A 23,411-nucleotide genomic window follows, 5' to 3' on the forward strand; every position below is an offset into this window, starting at 1 on the left:
ACATCAAGCACATCAAGCACATCAAGCACATCAAGCACATCAAGGACATCAAGGACATCGAGGATGAATAAGAGAGTAGGCCCTATCCAATGCATTCAAGGGTATGTGCAGTAAAAACGTTGTGTACATGCAGGTCATGGAAATCATGAATCATCAACATAAGTCATCTCTAAATACAAGTCAAGCGAAATCAAGTCGTAAAAGTAGATCAAAGCGTCATCAAATGCACTTCTCCACATCACTTCTCGCGACGTCCAAACCACTTCTTGATGCTGTTGCTGCGTTTTACATTCGGTCTGGGTTCGGGCTCTGGAGAGAGGAATAGCTCCGATTCATCTTCGTCATCATCATCATCGTCAAAATATTCATCATAGTGCCGACGCGCGGGCGCAGGAGCTGGAGTTGGTGCAGGTCTGCCTCCCACTGGGACTGCCGCTGGATGCGCAGTAGCGTGTCCTTCTCTGGGTGGCCCTGCGGGTAGAGCATGAGCCTCTTGTATTTCGTCCTCCTCGTCGCTAAACTCTTCTTCTGCTTCATCATCATTGATAGAAGGTTTGCTCGAGGCGTTGCGCCGGACACCGAGCCATTTCCGCCAGCCCTTGGTAACTGGCAATGCGGGAGGTTCGTCCTCGGTGCCTTCAAACCAGAGTGCGGGGACGAGCAACTTGTACGGCACCGTGATACCCGATGGATCCTTGGGGTTGAGTTCGAGGTTTAAGGTGACAGCAAGCCCACCCTCTAGATTGACGAATGTGCCTGCGCCATCATCTCCTCGTTTGGCTGCTTTCTTAGATGATTTCTGGCTTAGGTTGGTCGGCCGTCGAAGGAACGGGCCAGGTCGGAATTCTGCCGGTGGTGGTGGGAAGTAGGAATCTCCTGTCCCTGCTGGGGGAAACGGCCCGTCCATGCTCATGCGCCGTCCGGGAGCAGGACGGCCTACGATGAATTCCTTCGTCGGCGGGCGACCCTTACTAGAGAGTCGTCGTAGGAGCCCTTGAGGCCTCTCCCCACGGCCCAGTGACAATGTCCGTTGTAGCTTATTCGGGCGAGGCTCATCGAATGTAACTGGAGGTTCGGACTCTGGTGTCTCTGGTGGCGTTGCACCTATTCTCTGTCAGTAAAAAGACAGGGCCACTATAATGTCCTTACACATACCAGGCTCATATAAGCGGATAGAACACCAGTTCCTTCGCGGTAGCAAGCGCTTATTGTTGCGCGGTTTGTTATTGACATCATGTGTGAAGAATGGAATCATTTCCTCGTCGGTATTGCTGTCCATGTGATGCACTTGGTTTCGTCGATTGAGCGTGTCGGATACCATTTCAGGCACAGGGGCATCTACAATACCGGAAGAGATGATGTTGGGCATGTATCGATAGTCCCTATCTTTGGGGGTGTTGAGGTTGGGGTTCGAGTAGAATTGCCCTACTGCAGCAAGATGAACATCACCGCTGTAGAAACTGTCAGCGTTCGTCTACCACAAGACTACAAGCGCCTGCTCTCACCTAAGGATAGTCACGCGAACCGATTTCTCGGCGGCAAGATCTTGAAGATCTTCGATAAGGTATTTTCTTTCCGACTTGAGCTGCTTTGCTGTCCAATGATCATCGAAGATCTCAACTTTGGCGCCATGTCGGTTTACTAGTCCGCCGAGAAGCCCAGCCTTACCGAGTGATTGCCGGCTGTTCAGTATATTCTTAACCATAGCCTGTGGATCGTCAGCGAAAACTGATATTGCAAGGTTCAAGCAGGTGCATACCACTCGAGGGTACGCGATTGGAATGCTCAATAGGACTACCAAATGCTTGGTTTCGCCTTTGACGATCTCACGGTGACATCGGTCCCAGATGAGATCAGATGAATGCTCACTGATGATCTCGTCATACTGCGTAGTACGTTAGCAAACCCTACAGAATATGGGTCTTATAACCTACCATCCGCTCTGTCCTGCAGTCAAGTCCTAGGAAAGATATTCCGTTGCCGAGTGACATGAACAAATGCCTGCTGCGCTGGTTGATGTATGGACCTGGCTCGGCGCCCAGGATCCAGCTGGGTTCGTCTGCCTCAGTTTCTTCAGGCACACTATGGTGCTGAAACAGCATATAGTACTTGAAGGCGAGATTACCAAGACCTGAGATCACAGCGGAGCTCATAAACTCTTCCGGGTAAGAGCCAAACCCTTCGAGGATCTCATGGTCGTTCCACATGTTTACCATAGGAATTTGTGAGTTAGCGAGAGAGAAGAGGCCTTGGGAGAACCATCTGGAGTAGTTTCCCAGGTACCCATTTTCCAAATCGTTCTTGAATTCGGGGTTGAGCTGTGTCTCGTATCTTTCGCTTGCGTCTCTGATCTTCAGCCATTCCTTGAAATACATTGACTCAGCGGTGACTCTGTCGTTGAATATCTGATCTCCACCGCCGATCATTACATGGAATGGACGCGTTTGATGCTCATTAAGAACGTCTCGCCACAGAGGATCCGGACCGCAAAACTTGTTCGAATCAACCCCAGGAGTGAAACCATTGCCGGAATGGTACATCACGTTCATCGCCTGCCCCTTGGCTGGCACCCAGAACCCGATAGCGGGTCCTTGGTTAAGACGATACGCGATGCGTTGTTGCTTCTTGCCCAGTTCGATCTCGAGGTTGAATCTCCAGAATGTAACATCTCTTCCGGAGTCGGCGTAGAGGCGGAAGCCTGAAATCTCTTTATACATCCCGACCGTTTCTCCATCTAATGAATGAACTCGGTTCGCAGGCACTGGTTGCCTGAGCCCATAGTCTATGGCACTTGGAGACATTTCGTAAATCCCGTCGTCATTCTCCACTGAAGAGAGATCGAGCTGCTCTTCTGTATGGTCAACGGGTTTGACATAGAGGGGTCGGCCATCTCGGCCCAGTTTCATCAATCCGGCAGTCGGGTCAATGTACTCTGGTGGTAACTGTACGTTCTCACTGTTGACCTGCACAGGTGGCGGCGGAAGAAGATCCATCGGCTGAGAAAACACCCTCAAAGTAGGCACGGGTTCGTACGAGGAGATGGAGTCCTTGGTCACGATCATAATAGTGCCTCTCCAGGTCTCTTTATCGATCGGCCCGTTGGGTCCATTTATTGTCACGCGCTTTATACCTGTATACCGAAGCAGAGGTCCGCACTTCAGGAATATCAGTGGCTGAAAGCGATTGAGTGCTGCATATGAAACCCATCATTAGCATTCAAAAGCCTACACAGAATGCTCATTAGCAACTTACACGTTGGCTTCTGCGCAGATGGCTGTTGGTAATTCTTTGGCAGCGCCCTGCTCTGACGGCGATCTCGGGTACCAGATTCCCACCAAGCCTTATTCCGGTCCACATCCAAGGCCTGTAAATCAAAGTCGGATGCTCCGAGCCTCACAGTGCGTGCGGTCTTCCACTCGGACAGCGGAGGGGGCGTTGGAGGCGGTACATCAAAAGAGACAGTATGGCGCTTGGACTTTGTCTGCGGGCGCTGTATGTTTTCGTTGCTCTCCGGGATTATAGACTCCGCACTATCTCGTACCTCGTGGGGAGGAGGTATTTTATCAGACGGAACAGTCGCAGCTGGTGCAGGAAAAGGGCGTCCATCCTGTCTGCCTTGCTCCGGACTACTGCTAGATTGAGGAGCCCTCGACGGCGCATCGGTCAAAGGTTTCCCAGCCGTCGGTGATCTAGGTTGAGCTGTATTGGCTCTGGGGCTCTGCAGTGTCATCTCAGGGTGAGGTATAACATAGTTGTTTCGCGGTTGTGCCTGATTTGGTTCGTGCGGGGACATCCTGGGCTTCTCCAGCTGGTGTGTGATTGACACTGGGCGCCTAGCAGTGCTGCCACCTCTCACTGCCCTTATTGATGGAGGCCGGTTGCTCGCATCTTGATTTTGCGACAGTAGTCGTTCCCCAGAGCCATGGATCGCTGGTGCCCTTGCGCGTGAAGTCTGCGGCCTCGTGACGTCTGGTTCCTGCTGGAGAGTGATGTTCTCCTGCCTTTCATAACCTCTGTTTTCTTGCTGCCTTGGTTCCTTCCGTGAAGGCCTCCGAACTGGAGCTTCGTTTTCTTTTGCAAGTTGTTGCACAGCGGATTTAGTGGCGATTCTTGAGGGCTCTGGCTCTGGAGTCGCCGCAGGTTTCGCAGTCGCGGTAGCCATCCGTTCTCTCAATCTTCTCTCGGCTTCCAATGCGCGAGCCCGCTTTTCTTCCTTACTGATACCACCAATGGCCACCTCGAGTTTCTGGAGTGGAGACCGGTTGTATGCCCAATCGTGCTGTTCGCCCGTAGAGGATTTTAACGTATCTGACCGACTCAAGCGTGCTGCCTCGTCCTGCGAGGCTGGTGAGCCATGGCCTTCGGGTAATGCAGATGGACCTAAAAAGGCAGCTTGTCAGTTATTTTGAGTTGCTCATGAAAGAGATTCTTCATCCTCGCAAATGGTAAGGCTGCTGCAAAGAAGAAATATACCTAAGCTTGTTCGCCGGGCTGCCATGGTGCCGTTCGCCGGAGCCCGAGAGCTCCCTGTGGATATGCTCTCAGATGTACTTCAATAACAATCGTTTGTTCTCGAACTTCGCAGACGGACGGATGGTGTTATGCTGTGTACACAGTACCGAGTCGCAGTCAGCTGCCAAACACCGCAACTGAAGTATAGCTCTGTGCGCGCACTCTATGTCGGCTCTGTTCAAAATTCAATGGGTGGAATAGTTTAAATCGCCATCCCGTCGACAGATTTCACCTATATTATTGCTGTATAAGCTGCCAGACCAAAGTCAAGATGGCCAAGTGCTTGTACACCGGCTTGCGCAAGCGGTCTCTTCGAGTGGTCTTGTCAGCCGTATGTACAAGGAGTCAGCGACAGTATACAACCACCAGACAGGCAGCAGTCAGGTACAATAACAGAATAGGCAGCGAAGCAAACGAGAAGAGGAAGTGAATGAGATTGTCGCGATGAGATTTTATCTAGGATGACGCTGCGCATGCATTGTGAGAGTGGCTGGGCCCAGCCTCCTCTGATCTTGCGGGGCTGAATGACAAGACGAGAAACCAACCAGGCACCATCGATCTGTCGCTTTGAACCACTTTGATCTGATTTTCATCAATTCCAATTTGTTTCAGATGATAAAGCAAACACATTGTCTGTACTCCGGATGGGGTACTGCAAAAGAGTTCAGGATTATTGTGGATTCCTGTCAGGGACTCAGTAAGTTTTCTACTAAGAGCACCAAACGCCAATGCTCTGCAGGAACAATGAGAGTGGAGAGCTCTATTTTAACCCATGGTTGAAAGTTAACAAAACATTGGACTGTGAAGCCATCGTTTAGCCGTTTATACAATCAATAGAAGCTGTACTTCCGTTGAGAGTTTGCCTTTGTTTCTCCCGGGCTGGCGCATACTAAATCCGCCCCAACTTAGCGTGTCAGCCTTAGAAGTGAGGAACCCACAGTTCAGGAGGCGATCCATTCAACTCCGGAGTACTTTCACCAACACCTCCAGGCTCCGCTCATTATTCACTCCCAGACCCTGTTGTCCTCGACTCCCTAGTATCTCGGGGATTTTTCTTCTTTTTGTTTCTATTCTTGTGACTTTCATTTATAACTGTGATTGAATAGACAGTTGCTTCTCTTCAAGCTTTGTGGCCTCGTTGTTTTTGTGCTTAGCCTCCCACGCTATCCTCCAATGTCCAGGTGTTAGTTGTCCTTATTCCCTTGTCCGTCTGAGAGGAGTCGAGAACGTCGCCCACTTTTCACCCTCGCCCTCCTGTTACAATGCGTCTTCAAGGTGCAGCAGCAGCCTTGGGCTTGTTCTGTGCTGCAACCGCTTCACTCCATCCTCGCCGCTCCTATGAGACTCGTGACTACTTCGCCCTCCACCTCGACGCCGCTACCTCACCATCGGATATCGCTGAACGCCTAGGCGCTCGTCATGAAGGTCAGGTAGGAGAACTTGACGGTCATCATACATTTTCTTTGCCTAGAGAGAACGGCGCCGACCTCGATGCGCTACTCGGAAACCTACAAACCAAAAGGAAGTTGCGGCGACGTGGCGACGACGCTGGCCTTTTTGACGAAGAAGATGAAGATTTCGCCGGTATTCTGTGGTCCCAAAAAGTGGCTCCACCGAAGCAACGGCTCGTGAAGCGATCTCCTGCACCCGAGAAACTCACCAGAGATTCGGCCAGTGACGGAGAGAATGTGGAAGCGGCCCAAGCCCGGAGTCAGCTTGTATCCACCCTCGGTATCGAAGATCCCATTTTCGGGTCACAATGGCACCTCTTCAACACTATACAAGTCGGTCATGACCTGAATGTTTCGGGCGTCTGGCTAGAAGGCATTACCGGAAAGGGCGCGACAGCCGCGATTGTCGACGATGGCTTGGATATGTACAGCAACGATCTCAGCCCGAACTACTTCCCAGAGGGCTCTTATGATTTTAACGACCATACCGAAGAACCTAGACCCCGCCTTCGCGATGATAGACACGGCACTAGATGCGCAGGAGAAGTCGCCGCCGCGAGGAATGATGTCTGCGGCGTCGGTGTTGCTTATGACAGCCGTATTGCTGGAATTCGAATCTTGTCTGGACCTATCGACGATACTGACGAAGCTAGTGCCATCAACTATGCTTATCAGGAAAACGATATCTATTCATGCTCTTGGGGTCCTCCCGACGATGGGGCTACGATGGATGCACCCGGCATTCTCGTCAAACGGGCCATTGTTAACGGCGTTCAGAAGGGTCGTGATGGAAAAGGGTCGATTTTCGTGTTCGCAGCCGGAAACGGTGCGGGCTCTGAGGACAACTGCAACTTCGACGGCTACACCAACAGCATATACAGCATCACAGTCGGAGCCATTGACCGCGAGGGATCACATCCGTATTACTCAGAATCATGCTCCGCCCAGCTGGTCGTTGCCTACAGTAGCGGAACGACGGATTCAATCCACACTACTGATGTTGGCACAGACAAGTGCTACTCCATGCACGGGGGCACGTCTGCCGCTGGCCCGCTGGTTGTCGGCGCTCTTTCTCTTGCCCTGAGTGTTCGTCCAGAGCTCTCATGGCGCGATGCGCAATACCTCATGATTGAAACGGCGATCCCGGTTGACGAGGACGATGGAAGCTGGCAAGTTCTTAAGTCTGGAAAGAAGTTCAGCCACGATTGGGGATATGGAAAGGTCGATGTCTACAGTCTCGTGCAGAAAGCCAAGACTTGGGAGCTGGTGAAGCCGCAGGCATGGTACCACTCCCCGTGGTTGAGAGTACAACACGAGGTTCCACAGGGCGACAAAGGCGTTGCTGCGTCTTGGGAAGTGAACGAGCAGATGATGAAGGATGCCAACATCGAGAAACTCGAGCATGTCACTGTGACCATGAATGTGAACCACTCGCGCCGTGGCGACCTCAGTGTGGAACTTCGTAGCCCCAGTGGCATAGTCAGTCACCTCAGTACCCCAAGAAAGCACGATAACGCAGAGGTTGGCTACGTTGATTGGACTTTCATGACCGTTGCCCATTGGTAAGAATCCCACGCAAGTAGCGATAATGATTAAAGCTAACAGAATACTAGGGGTGAATCTGGGGTCGGAACGTGGACGGTCATTGTCAAAGACTCGACTGTCAACGACGATGTCGGGGAGTTCCTTGACTGGCGCCTCAACCTCTGGGGTGTGGCCATTGATGCATCTAAACAAAAGCTACACCCTCTTCCCGACGAACACGACGATGATCACACCATCGAGGATTCTATTGTTGTCACAACTAGCGTTGACCCAGCACCAACCGCCACTAAACCTGCCACTGAGCCTTCGCATACCGTTGATCGCCCTGTGAACGTCAAACCCACTACAACAGATGTCGCTTCTGAGACTGAGACGGAGACCCCTACACCTACTCCGACTCCAGCCTCGGATAGTTTCCTTCCTTCTTTCTTCCCAACCTTTGGTGCATCCAAACACACCCAGGTTTGGATCTACGCCGCGATTAGCTCGATCATTGTTTTCTGCATCGGTCTTGGAGTCTATTTCCACGTCCAGCGACGTAGACGTCTTCGCAACGACCGTGACGATTACGACTTCGAGATGATCGAGGATGAGGATGAGACCAAGGCTATGAATGGCTCATCGTCCCGCCGTCGCGGTGGTGAACTCTACAACGCATTTGCTGGAGAAAGCGAGGAAGAGCCTCTGTTCAGTGACGAGGATGATGACGATGAGCCGTACCGAGACCAGACGACAGGTGTTGAGCGCAGAAGCACAAGTGCAGATGATACCCGAAGAAACGACTAAGTCGTGGTTGTATTCTTATATTTATCGCTATTTCTTCTTCCTCATGTACCTAAACCCTCCTTCCCCTTCCTGTCCCTTTTTGCTATTCTTGGATTACTGCATCGCTCAGATGAGCACCTACAGACCGACGTAAACGAACAAAATGTACATACCGCAAACAACTAGGAGCCAGCTGGCAGTGGCTACCAACCAAAACACTACACCACTGACAACAAGCATTCAGAACTGGACCAAGTACCTATCTAAACACTCTGTCCTGCACACAGTTAAGATTCATCTCCTTTTTAGAATAATTGCTCGGTTTGACTATGATTCTTGTGGTGGAATACGAGTAGCAGCGGATATCATTGTAAGCCTTGGCGATGACGCTGTGCACCCAATCGATAACTTCACCTCCGCAACTCCCCACGACCTCGCCAACCCCGACTAACCAGCCTCCTCTTCAGCGCCAATCATTATTCAGCCCTGGGGCTGAAATACCATTCTCACCGTTGTCGCCTTCCGCTGTGTAATTCCTTGCAAGTGTCCCCGACATACTGTCACACCTCCAGCCACCTGCCGCTTTCCCCTCCATGGATCACGACGACTTCGATAGCGTCTCGTGGCGCCATGGCCCAGACAGCGATTTCTCACGGCCCACGACGTCCGGAACAGATACTGAAGAGTCACCTGAGGACCGTCGCGATCCCAATGGCAAGCGGAGGATGAGCTCGGCAAGTGAGATCCCCCAGGCGGGGCCACACGCCGACGCCTTGGATCTCGCGGGTATCGGAGATGGAGTATTAGAGTGTCAAGTGGACTCTCCTATAAAGGAGAACGACGGTACAAAGGATGCATACATCTCGTATCTAGTGACTACGCATGTAAGTTCCATGGAGTGACCGGGCAAGCTATCTCGCTGCCTAACGGGGAGACTCAAGATCAAGCGTTAACAGGCAGCACCAGACCGACTTCAAGTCCTTTCAAAAGTCCGAATTCACCGTACGGAGACGATTTACCGACTTTGTTTTCCTCTACAAGACGCTCTACCGGGAGTACCCTGCCTGCGCGGTGCCGCCGCTGCCGGATAAGCATAAGATGGAGTATGTTCGCGGCGACCGATTTGGGCCGGAGTTCACTACGCGGAGAGCGTGGTCGCTGCATCGCTTTCTGAAACGCTTAACGCTGCACCCGGTTCTGCGGAGGGCTCCTTTGCTGGCGATCTTCTTGGAGTCGCCTGATTGGAACGCGCATATGAGGGTGCGAGGGTCGCGGGCTTCGACCGGAGGATCGGACGGAGGTGGTACGGGGATATTCGATAATTTCACCGACACATTCGTTAATGCCTTTACGAAGGTCCATAAACCAGACCGCCGGTTTATCGAGGTGCGGGAGAAGGCAGACAAGCTGGACGAGGACCTGAATCATGTCGAGAAGATCGTGGCTAGGGTTGCTCGGCGGGAAGCGGACTTAGAGACGGATTACAATGATCTGGCGACGCAATTCCGCAAACTCGTACCCTTAGAGCCGGATGTCGAGGTACCGCTGCAAGTGTTTGCTGCGTCCGTTGAAGAAACTGCTCGGGGGATCAAGAATCTCAAGGACCACACGGATCAGAATTACCTGGGCTCGCTCCGCGACATGGAAGCCTACATATTATCTGTCAAGGCACTTCTTAAGACCCGCGAGCAGAAACAACTCGACTTTGAAGCGCTGGTCGACTACCGCAACAAAGCGGTGGCGGAGCGGGACTCCCTCGCCGCGAATCCATCCTCATACTACGCCTCCAACCCTCTCACCTCGTCTCCGGCATCTTTTATCCGGTCGAAGATGGAGGACATGCGCGGTGTCGACCACGAGCAGTCCCGCCGGGAGCGGATGCGGAAACTAGAGCTCCGGATCGACGAGCTCACCCGGGAGGTGGAATCAGCCAAGACAACGTCGGAGATGTTTGACGAGGAGGTAGTGCGCGAGGTGGCAGACTTTGAGAGAATCAAAGCGATCGAGTTCCGGGACTCCATGGGCGCGCTGGCAGAACAACATATCGAGTTCTACCAGGGTGTATTGAACACCTGGGAGCGGTTCGTTGCTGAGATGGAAGAGGAACAGAGTAATGCGGGAGATGCTCATCTGAACGTATAGCGTCTTGTCTAGTTTAGTTGCTCTCATTAGTACACCCCAAGATAGCTAATTACTGCGGCCTGTCTGCTTATGTCCCAATACCAATTTCCTGTCTGAGCTTTTCATTGAGATGTCTTTCCACAGGTTGTCAGGAGTCCATACCTTGGTTATCATTCACTAAGCTGTCTAGGACTAGGGCTTGACCTAGTTGGAATCCTCAACGCCAACGAAAACTATTCCATCCAGTTATCGCCCTCGTTATACTATACGTTTGCGGCTCAGGGTCACGGTCCAACCGCTATATGTGTATTCCCAGGAAGTAGTAGATCTAGGTAAATATGTTCCTAGAATACCCCAACTAGACACACCTCCACCACCACCACCATCGTTAGCCCCCCTCTCTCCGAACAAGGAACTCAGAACCTCTCCCTAATCCTCTGGCTTTCCGCATACTCAAAATCAGACGGGCTGGGCTCGCCCCGCGGATCTGATATCGCCGGATTCAACGCGCGGCGCACCCATTCCTGGTCGAATCAGTATGAGCTCTCACTACCGGTAGCACGTAGTCCGCCCCTACGGGGTCGGGACACGCGTGAAAGGAATATAGGACTGCACACACCTCTCGATAAATCTGCTTCGGCGTCTTATTCTTCTTCGCCTTGTTTAGATCTGGTGGCCCCGTCCCTGTACCTGTCGTGTCCGTCCCTTCCTCAGCGGCCATGAATTGAAGGTAGATCTCCTGGTCGTAGTTCACAGTAAAAGGGGCTTTGGGGTCGTGCGCGAAGTTCGCGCCCAGGCCTGGCCATGCTGAGGCTGAGGCTGAGGATGTTTGGGGGCTGGGTTGCTGTGGCTTTGTCTTTGTTTGCGCCTCTGTTGGTTTGGAGGGGGAAGAGGAGGCTGAGGAGGGGCCTCGCAGCTCTGAGGCTTTATTGTCGCTCATGTCGTTGCCTGTCTTGTCTGCCTGTCTATCTTCAGACTGAAAGGGGTAGAAAGATGGAGTGGTGTTGGGTGGATATGGTGAGATGTAGGTATCAAACGGGGCTGATGTAGGCAGTACAGGCAGGCAGTACCTAGGTACCCGTGCTCCCAGCCTGACGTCCACGATGCTCAACCGACTGGCGGTTGCGATGCGAATGATAAATACTTGAAACAGTCTAACTTCAGGGGCTAGATAACTATAAGTTTTCAAAAGCCTATCTATCGAAAGCTAGGTCTGAGATGCGTAGGCGACGTCCACGTCGACGATGAACCCGGCCTTGCCACCAGAACCCTCAACTGAGCGAACCGGCTGGTCTGCTAATGCTTATCCCGTCCATACCAGCACTCCACGAACCATGCCGGCGATCACGGATGGAACGTTGAGGTCCCTAGGAGCGAATGAAGTGTTGATGGCAGCGTGGCGCAGCGACACCCGCGTCATACCGGCGGTGGCAGTGACTGCATGTAGTCATTCTAGTGCCTAGCCAGTGACGCTCCTGGATAGCCCTGTGGGAGCGGGCATCGCTGTGCATGCAGTATGCAGGAGGATGATCTATATTTAGGGGTGGGCTTTATTTTCGCTTGTTTTGAGACTGGGCGCATTGGGTCTTGCGCATAGGTTTCTGCTGTGTTACCAGGGCTGATTTGAGGGATGCCGGAGCATTATCCATGAGGCTTCCGAGAGCATCGATGATGACTTGGAGTGGAGTGGAAGCCGGAAGCCTGTTTGAGGCGATGGATAAGCAAAAGCACACCGTAGGACGAGGCTGAGTGTGCGCAGATATCCTGTGCTTGTTCCCAGGGTGGTGATGGGCTTATGTAGGATGCCCGCGGACACCGTAGCCGAGGCCGTGCCCTGAGCATGATCATGCTAGCTCTGATGCTAATCCATTGAAAGCAGTCTGGACACGGGCAGTGGCTCTCTTGGGTGAAGCAAGAGCTGTGATGGTCCAGGTAGTAATGTGAGTATGGGACCATGTTTGTCGTGTTTGCACTGATCTCATGATCGGCCTAGCAGGAAATATCCGGACGGAAGTGGACATTTGAACCTCATCAACCATTCAATATGCGGCCAGTTTCAACGTCAGCCCTTCGGCCGTATGTCTGTCCATCGTGCCGATCTGCGCGTGTCTTCAGCAGCAGGAGGTTCGGGTCGAAACCTGCGCCGGTGACGGATATCTACGATGTGGTCTGTGTTGGAGGTGGCCCTGCCGGGCTCGCACTTCTTGCTGCTCTCCGTATGCCATTGCTCCTTCCTCCCATACCTTACCATATCATTGATTCGGATATACTAACCGGACGCATAGGCGCAACTCCCGCAACATCAAAGCTGAAGGTCGCCCTCGTGGAATCGCAAGAGCTCGACAAAGCTCGCTCGTGGAAGCTCGACCCGCACCAGTTCTCCAACCGCGTCAGCAGCCTCACGCCCTCGTCGGTATCATTTCTACAGAAGATCGGCGCATGGGATCATCTAGATGTTTCACGGACACAGCCCTACCAGGGCATGGAAGTTTGGGATGGAGAAACAGGGTCCAAGATCTCATTCGACTGGTCAGCGGAGACCTCGCCGTTCGAAGACCTCCGCACCGTCGCAACAATGACCGAGAACGCCAACCTCGTGCACGCCCTTCTCTCGCGCATCGCTGCCTCCGGTGACGAGAACCTCTCCATCTTCTCCAAGTCTACCGTTTCCTCCATCGAGAATGGCGCCGCGGACGGGCCCAACGACGCGGACCTTTCCGCGTGGCCGGTCCTCTCTATCGCCCCAACCGGACCTGCCAGCTCAAGCACACCCCCCTTCCGCATCGCTGCGAGACTCCTTGTCGGAGCAGACGGCATCAACAGTCCCGTCCGGAAATACGCGGACATCAGCACAGACGGCTGGGACTACGAGCGCCACGGCATTGTCGCAACACTCTCCCTCGCCGACCAGATCCCGCCTCTCTTCCCGCTCGGCACAAGAAACGCATACCAACGCTTTTTGCCTTCGCTCGGCGGCCCAATCGCTCTTCTTCCGCTGCCAAACAACAACGCTACGCTGGTGTGGTCGACGACCGTCGAGAACGCCGCTTACCTAAAGTCTCTGTCGCCCCGCGCGTTCATTGCCATGGTCAACGCGGCGTTCCGCCTGTCCATGCCGGACCTTCAGTACTTGATGCGCATGGAGCGTCCCTCGCCCTCTGTCGCTGACGTTGACGAGAACCCGCACGAGAGCGAACTCACCTGGCGCATCCAGCATACACCAGCCCCCTCTCACCTCCCACCCATGGTTACTGGAGTGCAAGAAGGCACAGTCGCCTCGTTCCCGCTTCGTTTCCGCCATGCATCAACGTATATCTCGCCCCGGGTTGCCCTTGTCGGCGACGCCGCTCACGTCATCCACCCCCTCGCAGGCCAAGGCCTGAACCTTGGTCTTGGTGATGTCGCGTCGCTGTCCAGCACCATCGAATATGCTGTCACGCATGGTATGGATGTCGGCGATATCCTCACGCTCGAGCGGTACACAGCCGAGCGGTACGCGACTAACGCGAAAATTGGCGGGACTTGCGATATCCTGCACAAATTATACAATGTGCCGGGCCAGGGTCCTGTTGCTTGGGGGCGGAGTTTGGGATTCGAGATCATCGACCGCGTTCCCTTCCTCAAGGGGTTCTTGATGAAGAATGCGGATTCATGAGGGATGATTCTTGGGACCATGCTCACGTAGCCCGTCGGTGCGACTTTTACTGTACTTCTAGTATGTCGATGTAAACTATACCTTTTGCCCTATCGACAAGCAAACATCTATCTCTTTTATAGCGCTGGCACGTCGTAGCCTGCAGACTAGCGCTCACTAAGCGCACGGGGCCCAGACTGATCAAGTGCTTCTTTGTAGAAAACCGTAGCGTAGATAATTAGCCATTGGCGAGCTTGTCTTTAGCCGAGAACCGAGTATTTCCGAAAGATAATCCCGACTGGACGACAAGGTAGGTGATTTTGATGGTGAACCTTGATTAATCCTTAATCCTTGCATAGATAGCCTGAGATATTCTGGAATCTTTCCAAGCAAGGTGCTGTTAACGAACCGGATCCGATCTGCACTGCCGCCAGAGTAAGCGGAAATGGTTGGTTGAAGATAATTGACGCAGTGGAGCGTTGACCAAGTTTGTTCTCCATGTCGGTGCATGAAGATGTCGATGCTCCCAGCCTATCAAGCGCTGTGATTTAATTACCCCATACTCTGCTTCAAGAATGAGTTTATTAGTCGGATGGCCTCTTGCCTCTTTTAAATCTCTGTGTCTTGTTTATGGAGCACTCTGCGGAGCGGGGTGATGTTTACTCTGGAGCCTGTACTTCGAATTTCAAGCCTCCGAAACTCGAGCCCGAGTATCCTGGTGGCTGGTCGCCATCGACTAGCTTCGGGGTTCGCAGCCACTATTGCCGAGGACAACGAGCGGCTTCAACCCTCGTAATCGACTTTGCGGACCGTGGACGGAAAAGGAACGGTATATTCGACCTCATCGAAAACTTGATACGAGATTCTAGCTCCGGGACTTGATCCGCGCCCTAGAATTGGCCGATTCCATGACGTGCAACCGCAACGGTAAGATCTCGCGTAGCGATTACAACGGTAGCAAGCCGCAAGCGAAATGGCACTAAATCGAACATTGGGGTTAGTGGCTATGGATCCCAGGGCAAGTTGCGATTGGCCAGCGCGCATTCATGTCATCTCTGGAATTCCACGTGGTTCGGTCGTCGGAACTGTTCCTTTCCTAGTGCGATACACTGTCAGGCGGCTCAGGCCCGCGCGGTTAGGTATGACGTCTCTCTGCCATAAGATCTGGGGTAGCAATGATGAGGATAGCCTCTCGAATCCCGGCTAGAAGCTTATTGGAGACAAGGTGAGCAGGTACCCTCTGCTCATGATCGTTATTGCCGGTGGCAGAGCGCGATGGCTGTCCTGATTGCTCCACATTACAGACGCCCGCCAAGAGCGCCGCCCAGTCGGAGACTTGTAAAATCACGCACTAACTCCGTCTATCTCCTCTTTGTCTGACACGCTGTTGTGATCGCTAATCGCGCCAGAGCATCGCGGTTTCAGACAAATTGGGTTTTCAAGTTGCCGCAGTGCCGCCAGGTTGCTGATAGTGCTTCGGATACCGCCCTCGAGCAACTCGAACGGCCTCAGCCGTTGCGGTTGCACAGTATGACTCGTGGCGTACAGAGGAGCTAAGCCATGCCAAAGGGCTGGCAACGAATCAGAGGCCTTGGGGGCACATTGGATGTAACCCTGCTGGACTGGGATAATAGCGAGTGCTGTTATTTATCCGGAGGATGCCCCTGCCGCATCGAAACTGGTGGAAATAGTATGGGACGACGACCTGAACGCTCTGTGCCTCTCCAGCGGGATTCCCTCGTTCTAATCATGAGGTCGAGGTGTCATATCGAAGGTGTGCACATGTGCAACAGAACAACTCGACCCTGGCCGCTGGGGCGATGTAAGCATCTTGTCTCACCGTATACTGCAGCTTGCGACCTTCGACAGCGCATCTGGAAGTTTCGTAGCCGCCCGAGCAGTATGCACTAGGTAAAGCACGTTGCACAGAGAGCCGAGTAGACAAACTCTCAGAGCCTACCAGGCAGACTGGCACTCTGACTGCATATTGAAGTCTTGTCTGAGGTGAACATCATAAGGCCCCAATCGATCCTGGGGGCGCAAACCGGGTTCGCCTCTCCACAGAAACGAAGAGGACAAGCTGACCCTGCAGACAAGCGAATTTGCCTCCGTCTTATACCGGACAATGAGGGGACCGTGTTGGCTGTCAGCAGTCGAGAGTGGGATGGATGGAGATGGAGGGCCGTAATTACCATACGATAAGAGTGATCAGAGCAGGTGCAAACGGGCCACGGCCGCCTCTCTCAAAGCCGGGGCATGGTTTTCAATATTCTGGACAACTAGTCGGTAAATGCAGTCAGTGAGATATCAGTAATTGGCTCTTCCCCCTCGTTTTGACGCTCTCGGACCCGTCCACCGTCGTCATCCAGATTACCGTTGTCTGTACGGAGGGAGTCCACCCGGCCTGGAGAGCCCGGAGGTACAGCGGCCTCGCCCCATCGTTCTCCTCCCTCTCCTCAATCATCTCGCTCTGCCTCGTTTCTCCTCTCCTTCTGTCTCCGACTCCTTCTCCGTTTTGAATTTCTGTCCTAGTCCTCTCCCGCTCGAAATTCTTCCTCAGATTCAACCTCGCTCCTTCCTCGCGTCCTCGATCGAATCGGCTTATCATCGTTGGATTCCGCCCTCTCGTTTCCGCCCCATATTCTTCCGTTCGCTCGCCCACTTCCCCAGCCTTTGCTCGCCTAGTTCGTGAAAACCGTACACTACTCGGGCGTCTCTTTGTCAGCCGCAATCATCACTCTGCTCTGTGTCGCCCAATTCCTTGCGCCGCGTCCTTGACTCATCCCTCTGCCTAGCCTCGTCTCCAGCCGTCGCATACTTGAGCCGCCTGTGGGTTATCTAGGCCGCACTTGCGCTGTTCAACGAACTGGGCAGCGGCATCTTTCTCCCCGCCGTCGCCAGATGACGGCGGCCACTACGGATCAAGCGAACCGGCGATAATCATGGGGTCTTTTTTGAGAACTTTCCGCAAAGATGTGGTAGGTGCATGTCTCATGGCTACCTTCGAAGTTTCGCCTATTTTTACCTCTACCCGGCCCTTGGTTCATTCGTTACCCGCCGAGTCCAGTAGGCCTGCTTTTCATGAGTCTCGGATGCGACGTGGGCTACGTATAGCTTGGATCCGGGTCCATTGCTGTCCTACTCTAGCAATGCTAATTCTCCGCTAGGGATCCGCCGCACCTTCAGTCGGGGCACCTACCCCGAAGAAGGAGCTCCAACCGCCTCCGATGACCCCGTTAGAGAAGATGCTTACTGAACTGGGTCCTATACGAGGGGATGGCAGTGACAAGTTCTTTGGAATGGAAAACGTAAGTGTATATTAGAGTTTCCACCTTGAGCCTTTACTAATCTCATTCATAACAGTTCGGAAACACTTGGTGGGTGGTTACTTTGCAGTCGCGGCTGCTTCATGGCACTAACGGACTATGGCAGTTACTGTAACTCGATTTTGCAGTGTCTATATTATTCTGTCCCTTTCCGAGAAGCCGTTCTCAACTATCCCAAGCGAACACCAATCGAGGACTTAGAGACAGCACTTGCAAAGGCATTGCGTTACCAGGATCCGAATGCACGCCAGGAAGCAGAGGCGCTAGCCGAGAAGCAGAAAGCCGTCAATTCCCCGCGGCCTGGCCAGCCTCCAAATCCCCAGCAGAAGCCAGAAGATAAAGATTCCCCGGAGTACAAGAAGAAGGTAGCTCTGCAGACGCTTCCTCTTCTCGAGACTGCTGATAACTCCCCGAGCTACGGCATATCGGAATCATTGTTTTCTTCGCTCAAGGACATATTTGAATCGGTCGTTGGAAGTCAATCGCGTATTGGAATAATCCGGCCGCAACATTTTTTGGAGGTGCTCCGTCGCGAAAATGAGATGTTCCGGACAGCCATGCATCAAGACGCTCACGAATTTCTCAACCTCTTGTTGAATGAAGTTGTCGTGGACGTGGAAAAGGCCGCTGCAAAACTACTAGAGACTCCCCTCCCTACGAGTGAGGTTTCAGATACCCTCATACCTTCGTCTAGCTCCGGTTCTAGAACGCCAAACACGACGCGGTGGGTTCACGAATTGTTCGAGGGTCTTTTGACCTCTGAAACACAATGTCTCACCTGCGAGAAGACGTCGCAGCGCGATGAAGTCTTCCTCGATCTTTCGGTGGATCTTGAGCAGCATTCTTCAGTCACTTCGTGCCTGAGGAAGTTCTCGGCGGAGGAGATGCTATGTGAGAGAAACAAGTTTCATTGCGATAATTGTGGTGGGCTCCAAGAAGCAGAGAAGAGAATGAAGATCAAGCGTTTGCCCCGAATCTTGGCTTTGCACCTCAAGCGTTTCAAGTATACTGAAGATCTCCAACGACTCCAGAAACTCTTTCATCGAGTCGTTTATCCATACCACCTTCGCCTCTTTAACACGACGGATGACGCCGAAGACCCCGATCGTCTTTACGAGTTGTACGCGGTTGTCGTACATATTGGCGGTGGGCCCTATCATGGGCACTATGTGTCTATCATTAAGACTGAGGATAGAGGGTGGCTGCTTTTCGATGATGAAATGGTAGAACCTGTGGATAAGAGCTATGTGCGCAACTTTTTCGGGGACAAGCCAGGCTTAGCCTGCGCGTATGTGCTCTTTTATCAAGAGACAACCATGGAGGCAGTAATGAAGGAACAAGAGCAAGAGAACATGGAGCCGCCCGTGGAAGTGAATGCTTCCATCCTTAAACAAAACGGTTTCGCGAGCTCGGCCACCCTTGCTCACGCTCAAAGTGCCTTTCAGTTCCCAACTTATGAAGAGCATGACCGCTTTACGGGCTTGAAGCGAGCTCCAACCGCACCCCAGCTATCAACACATCTTGAGCATACTGTCACGGACTCGGAAACTCTACCCTCTCCCGCTCCTGTCTCTGCGCCTCTTACTTCATTACCTCCGATACCACCAATCCCTGAGACACCTACAACCCCACTATCGTCTCGAAAGAGCGATTTACAATCCAAGAAAGAACGAGTCAAAGAAGAAAAGGAGCGAGAGAAAGAGCGGAAGGCCGCTGAGAAGGAGAAGGAGAAACTGCGTCGCAAGGAGGTAGAGACGAGATTCAAAGAGCGGCAACGACGAGAAGACGACGAGTTGAAGGCAGCTCTTGAGGCGAGCAAGGTATCGAAAGAAGACGAAGATCGGCGCAATCACACCGAGAATGGTTCGTCGAAGAAAACAGCCGGCGGTCTTGGTCGATTCAGAAGTCTTAGCCAGCGATTGAGCAGCAAAGAAAGCCGAACATCTCTTTCTAAAATACCCCCTGTGCCAAATGGAAACCACGCCTTGAGCAAAGTTCCAGATGAGCCTGAGCAAGATACCCCAATGTCACCAATGTCACCCTTACTGTCTGATCCCCCTTCACGACCATCATCACAGCCACTGAACGACCATCTCATACGTTCTCCCCGAGCTGAGAGCCCTGCAGTGTCATCTGGCGAACAAGACTCCATAAAGCACTCTAAACATGAGCGATCAAGTCACGGCAAGTGGCGAAGTTTCAGCCTCAGAAAGAAGTCCTTCAATATTCTCTCATCATGAGCCGCAGTCGTTCCTCTCCAGCCTACCCCTACCCTCCTCCTTTTCCCCTCCTCCTGTGCACATACAATACGCCGCCGTACATATATTGTTGATGTATCATCACCTTCCCTTCCTTTCTCTTCACAGCTGGATTCAAGCACCCATAGCAACACCTGCCATGGTGGCTGTCCGGTTCATGTGTTACTTCCCGCCCTTTTTCTTGGACATGGGTTGCATCTATCTCATCTCGCGGCATTTGACTCGCATACTGATATAGCAGATCTTCGTTATGGTTGCCTATGTTTCTTGCTTTATGTCCTCGTGATCCATTTATTTGTGATATCCGTGTTCGGCTCACACAGCTCGGCGATTATGGCGTTTGGGGCGGTTTTCATCTCCTTTTTCCTGTTGTTCTCTCTCTTTTGGTTGTGTCTCTGATGCATGCTCGCAAGCATTATCTTATTATATCATGGAGGTAGTCGCCACACACAGTACCTACCAGCTTGATTGTCTGGATCAGGGAAAGGACATTGCTGTTATACTCATGGGAAGCAAAAGAGTTACTACATACAGATTGTACTTCTCAGAGACCGAAACCCACACTGGGCGCATGGCTCATTTTGCATTTCTTGTTTCCTAGACATGTTCCTTCTGTTTGGAGTTGTAATGTGGGGAGGGAAGACAATGTACAATCAAGACTGTCTTATCATATGGGTACTCACATCTACGTGTATCCTGCTAATAAGCTCGATCCATAGCTCAAACCAGAAAGAAATATAATGGATATTTTCATTATCATATCATAATACATCCAAATAATGCGCTAAGAACAGATAGTATGGAGGAGGTTATGGGCCACAGCGTCATCGCACGTCGCAAGACTACCCTACTCGGCTTGACCGTCTCCAGGTTCAACAGCACCTCGCGGGAAGCCCTGCTCATACCCCGGCAGTAAGGCGACATCTGCCGCGTAAGCAGATGTTTCTTCCTCCAGCTTTGATGCCCCCCGTCTCCATCCCACAAGTGCGTAACGATCCCAATGTAACTCGGGCGGCAGTCATTCAATGCAACGGCGAATAACGTGGGCGAGCCCGTAGATTATAGTATAATGCGATGTCGCTAGTTTTGTTTCCCGTCTCATCTATCCATGAGGCGGATCCCGAGAACATGAATATAGAACACAAAAAAGGAGAAAGGCTGAAAATAACGCGTCGGGCAGATATTGTTCGTCATCCAAGGATGAGCTCGTAGACGATTATTATCGTGTTGATCACGATTAGGGGTACTGTTTTGTTTCCCACATGTTAGCTTTTCATGCATGTTCCCGGCTTACACGTAGCGTCATCGCAAGAGACCCCTCCTACAGCCCCTCAACAGGATAAGAGAGCTTGGTAATGATATTAGGGTTTTAGGGCAGGTGGAAAACGTACTCCGCATCACGGTCCGCACACTAGCTATCAGGTTTATCGTCTTCGCTTTCACGCTTGTGCTGTCGTATGAAGCGCCGAAGGCAGGGTCGGCGGCTTGTCGGCCCCATCCGACTAGAGATGAAGTTATTAGCTTTTGTAATCGTGTATTTCTTGTAGAGGATAGTTTGCGTACTCCGTGCGAGGAAGCGGTCTTCGGAGAGGATTGCGATGGAGTTCGTTATGAGGATTATGACTGCGAAGAAGAGCGTATTAGTTGCGGACCTCGAGTTACGGAGAGAGCGAGGGGCTGCGAACCGTAGACGAGTCTTCCGAGACCGAAGAACGACATTGTGAATGTGATTCTAAGTTTCGAGCTTGTTGTGGGTTGTTGGAAGGGAGAGAGGTGAGGTCAGTGGGCTAGGTCGGAGGAAGTGAAGGTGAAGCTGCCAGATCGACTTGACTGACGGCATACATCCGAGAGGGCTCCGCTCCGACTTTCTTACAACCATCAACAACTGCGTTATTTGCGGCGCACAATGTTGCGGGATGCTGGTAAGCTTGCTGATCACTTTACTGAATTCATGCGAATACTAAATTATGGCCAGGATACCTGTTGCTGCTCGCTTCTATCCCGGCGCTGGTCCTCCTACATCTAGCGATCGCTCCATACACCAAAGTTGAGGAGTCGTTCCATATCCAGGCCATTCATGATATTGAGACATATGGGATCCCTACGCGCAATGTCAAGGATGTGCTGCAGGCCGAATATGACCACTTTACGTTCCCCGGCGCTGTTCCTCGGACCTTCGCCGGTGCTGTCGCTCTCTCCGGGCTTTCGTCGCCGATTACCTGGCTGAAGCATGACATTGACCGGCAGTTCGTAGGTGAGTAGCTTTGAAGCTTTATTGACAAATGATAACTTACTAACTGAAGTCGCGCATTAGCTCGGGCAATTCTGGGCTTGTTCAATGCTCTCTCACTCCTCTACTTTGCGAGCGGCTTGCGACGCGCGGCCGGGAAGACCGCTGCCGTCTGGTACCTCTTGTTCCAGGCTAGCCAGTTCCATGTTCTGTTTTATGCGTCGCGAACGTTGTCCAATATGTTCGCCTTTAGCACGACAACTTTTGCTCTGGCAGCTCTTCTTCCAGAACCGGTAAGCTCAAGCGCGTACCGCAAGCGAAGCAGGATAGCCCTATACCTCATCACAATCGCGGGCATCGTCTTCCGCGCTGAACTGGCGCTCTTCCTGGCGACGCATACTCTCTTCCTTTTTGCATCAAGTCGCATCAGTATACAGCGAGAGATCATCCCCGCTGGCATTCTGGGTCTCGTCCTCGGCCTTTCTATCACCCTGCCTGTCGACTCTTTCTTCTGGCAGCAGTATCCCCTCTGGCCGGAGCTCACAGCGTTCAAGTTCAATGTCGTCGCAGGCCAGTCCTCGGAATGGGGTACAAGCCCATGGCACTACTACTTTACCAACGCTCTACCGCGTCTCCTAATGAATCCCCTAACCTACCTCATTGGCATCCCCATATCCCACCTCCAACCTGCAACCCGGCGCACAGCTGCATCCATCCTCGTTCCATCTCTCGCCTACATTGCCATCTACTCCGCGCAGCCTCATAAGGAATGGCGCTTCATCGTCTACGCAATCCCACCCTTAACCGCCACCGCAGCCATCGGCAACTCCTACATCTGGACACATAGAACCAAGTCCCTCACCTACCGTTTCCTGTCCTTGGGAATGATCATCTCAACCCTAACCTCGTTCCTCCTCTCATCATTCGTCCTCCTCCCCGCCTCATCCGCAAACTACCCCGGCGCTCACGCCCTCAACGCCCTCCACGACCACATCCTCAACACAGCACTCAAAACATCAAACCAACCAATCCCCATCTCCGTGCACCTAGGCAACCTCGCCTGCCAAACAGGTGTGACCCGCTTCCTCCAACTCCCCAACAACCAGCATAATATCTCCGATCTTCCAGTCTCAATCACCTACGACAAATCCCCGTCCCCGCCATCCCTCGCCGCCAAGCAAACCTTCTGGTCACGCTTCGACTATGTCCTTCTTGAACCCGCTGAAGCAGAAGTTCTCCTTTCCCTCTCCGGCTCGTCGACCGAATTTGCGCATTCACAGAGTTACGCGTGGGAAGCTGTCGACTCGGTGACGGGATTTGCGGGGCTGCGTATTGTTAAGCCGGGTGAGGAAGCTAGCGGTGCTGTTGAGGAGAAGATTCTTGCATCGATTTTTGGTGAGAATGCCAGTGAGTGGGGTATTCTGGGCCTGTGGAGGGGATTGAGGGACGAGATTAGGAACAGGGTTACGAGGGGTTGGTGGGCAGAGATCCGGATGGAAGAGAGGATTAGGATCTTGGAGAGGGTGAGATAGGTCGTGAGAATTAGTTTGTACCAGTATCAAGAAGAAC

At 52.5% G+C, this 23,411-nt stretch overlaps 8 protein-coding genes across 8 annotated transcripts in view; 5 read left to right on the top strand and 3 right to left on the bottom strand.

The window, feature by feature from the left end:
• Positions 1–4,954, bottom strand: part of BDW74DRAFT_141426 (uncharacterized protein) — a 5,017-nt gene extending 63 nt beyond the window's left edge. The window contains exons 1-7 of the mRNA XM_073722545.1: positions 4,474–4,954; positions 3,253–4,380; positions 1,935–3,190; positions 1,760–1,885; positions 1,506–1,708; positions 1,156–1,451; positions 1–1,104 (exon numbers count right to left, since the gene is read on the bottom strand). The exon at positions 1–1,104 is cut by the window's left edge and continues 63 nt beyond it. Coding sequence (XP_073589310.1) covers positions 239–1,104; positions 1,156–1,451; positions 1,506–1,708; positions 1,760–1,885; positions 1,935–3,190; positions 3,253–4,380; positions 4,474–4,498 — 3,900 coding nt within the window. The 5' untranslated portion in view covers positions 4,499–4,954 and the 3' untranslated portion in view covers positions 1–238. The remainder of the gene's footprint in view (positions 1,105–1,155; positions 1,452–1,505; positions 1,709–1,759; positions 1,886–1,934; positions 3,191–3,252; positions 4,381–4,473) is intronic.
• Positions 4,955–5,694: 740 nt separating this feature from the next.
• kexB (kexin kexB) lies at positions 5,695–8,572 on the top strand. Its single transcript, XM_073732911.1, has 2 exons — positions 5,695–7,525; positions 7,577–8,572. Exons 1-2 carry the CDS (start codon positions 5,775–5,777, stop codon positions 8,292–8,294), a joined length of 2,469 nt encoding a protein of 822 aa, XP_073589311.1. The 5' UTR covers positions 5,695–5,774; the 3' UTR covers positions 8,295–8,572.
• Positions 8,573–8,579: 7 nt separating this feature from the next.
• Positions 8,580–11,035, top strand: BDW74DRAFT_141428 (sorting nexin-4). Its single transcript, XM_073722546.1, has 2 exons — positions 8,580–9,157; positions 9,240–11,035. Exons 1-2 carry the CDS (start codon positions 8,867–8,869, stop codon positions 10,413–10,415), a joined length of 1,467 nt encoding a protein of 488 aa, XP_073589312.1. The 5' UTR covers positions 8,580–8,866; the 3' UTR covers positions 10,416–11,035.
• On the bottom strand, positions 10,811–11,334 carry BDW74DRAFT_172062 (uncharacterized protein; the record flags this gene model as incomplete). Its single annotated transcript, XM_073727436.1, has 2 exons — positions 10,811–10,918; positions 11,014–11,334. 2 exons carry the CDS (start codon positions 11,332–11,334, stop codon positions 10,811–10,813), a joined length of 429 nt encoding a protein of 142 aa, XP_073589313.1.
• Positions 11,335–12,281: 947 nt separating this feature from the next.
• BDW74DRAFT_141432 (putative ubiquinone biosynthesis monooxgenase (Coq6)) lies at positions 12,282–14,349 on the top strand. Its single transcript, XM_073722547.1, has 2 exons — positions 12,282–12,610; positions 12,680–14,349. The coding sequence occupies exons 1-2, from the start codon at positions 12,439–12,441 to the stop codon at positions 14,047–14,049; spliced, it is 1,542 nt and encodes a 513-aa protein (XP_073589314.1). The 5' UTR covers positions 12,282–12,438; the 3' UTR covers positions 14,050–14,349.
• A 2,621-nt stretch (positions 14,350–16,970) lies between these two features.
• creB (ubiquitin C-terminal hydrolase CreB) lies at positions 16,971–19,594 on the top strand (the record flags this gene model as incomplete). Its single annotated transcript, XM_073726269.1, has 3 exons — positions 16,971–17,006; positions 17,196–17,336; positions 17,483–19,594. The coding sequence occupies 3 exons, from the start codon at positions 16,971–16,973 to the stop codon at positions 19,592–19,594; spliced, it is 2,289 nt and encodes a 762-aa protein (XP_073589315.1).
• A 759-nt stretch (positions 19,595–20,353) lies between these two features.
• BDW74DRAFT_141437 (YOS1 family protein) lies at positions 20,354–21,397 on the bottom strand. The gene is made up of 4 exons (XM_073722548.1): positions 21,298–21,397; positions 21,176–21,235; positions 21,004–21,114; positions 20,354–20,858 (listed from the first exon to the last, which is right to left on the bottom strand). Exons 1-4 carry the CDS (start codon positions 21,329–21,331, stop codon positions 20,803–20,805), a joined length of 261 nt encoding a protein of 86 aa, XP_073589316.1. The 5' UTR covers positions 21,332–21,397; the 3' UTR covers positions 20,354–20,802.
• A 121-nt stretch (positions 21,398–21,518) lies between these two features.
• BDW74DRAFT_172066 (dolichyl-P-Man:Man(7)GlcNAc(2)-PP-dolichol alpha-1,6-mannosyltransferase) lies at positions 21,519–23,374 on the top strand (the record flags this gene model as incomplete). The annotated part of the gene is made up of 3 exons (XM_073727437.1): positions 21,519–21,534; positions 21,588–21,866; positions 21,927–23,374. The coding sequence occupies 3 exons, from the start codon at positions 21,519–21,521 to the stop codon at positions 23,372–23,374; spliced, it is 1,743 nt and encodes a 580-aa protein (XP_073589317.1).
• Between the last annotated feature and the right edge of the window lie 37 nt (positions 23,375–23,411).

This window comes from Aspergillus multicolor (genome assembly GCF_047715735.1).
Source record: "Aspergillus multicolor strain CBS 133.54 unplaced genomic scaffold BDW74scaffold_1, whole genome shotgun sequence".
Classification (NCBI taxonomy): Eukaryota; Fungi; Ascomycota; class Eurotiomycetes; order Eurotiales; family Aspergillaceae; genus Aspergillus; species Aspergillus multicolor.

Bases quoted from the DNA above. Each gene is read 5' to 3' on its own strand.
- BDW74DRAFT_141437 (XM_073722548.1), bottom strand. From the start codon at position 21,331: ATGTCGTTCTTCGGTCTCGGAAGACTCGTCTACG. The intron at 21,115-21,175 runs GTACGCAAACTA...CTTCATCTCTAG, and splicing joins AGACCGCTTCCTCGCACGGA to TCGGATGGGGCCGACAAGCC. The intron at 20,859-21,003 runs GTACGTTTTCCA...GAAACAAAACAG, and splicing joins TGTGCGGACCGTGATGCGGA to TACCCCTAATCGTGATCAAC.
- BDW74DRAFT_141432 (XM_073722547.1), top strand. From the start codon at position 12,439: ATGCGGCCAGTTTCAACGTCAGCCCTTCGGCCGTATGTCTGTCCATCG. The intron at 12,611-12,679 runs GTATGCCATTGC...CCGGACGCATAG, and splicing joins CGCACTTCTTGCTGCTCTCC to GCGCAACTCCCGCAACATCA.
- kexB (XM_073732911.1), top strand. From the start codon at position 5,775: ATGCGTCTTCAAGGTGCAGCAGCAGCCTTGGGCTTGTTCTGTGCTGCA. The intron at 7,526-7,576 runs GTAAGAATCCCA...ACAGAATACTAG, and splicing joins TTCATGACCGTTGCCCATTG to GGGTGAATCTGGGGTCGGAA.
- BDW74DRAFT_141428 (XM_073722546.1), top strand. From the start codon at position 8,867: ATGGATCACGACGACTTCGATAGCGTCTCGTGGCGCCATGGCCCAGAC. The intron at 9,158-9,239 runs GTAAGTTCCATG...AGGCAGCACCAG, and splicing joins CGTATCTAGTGACTACGCAT to ACCGACTTCAAGTCCTTTCA.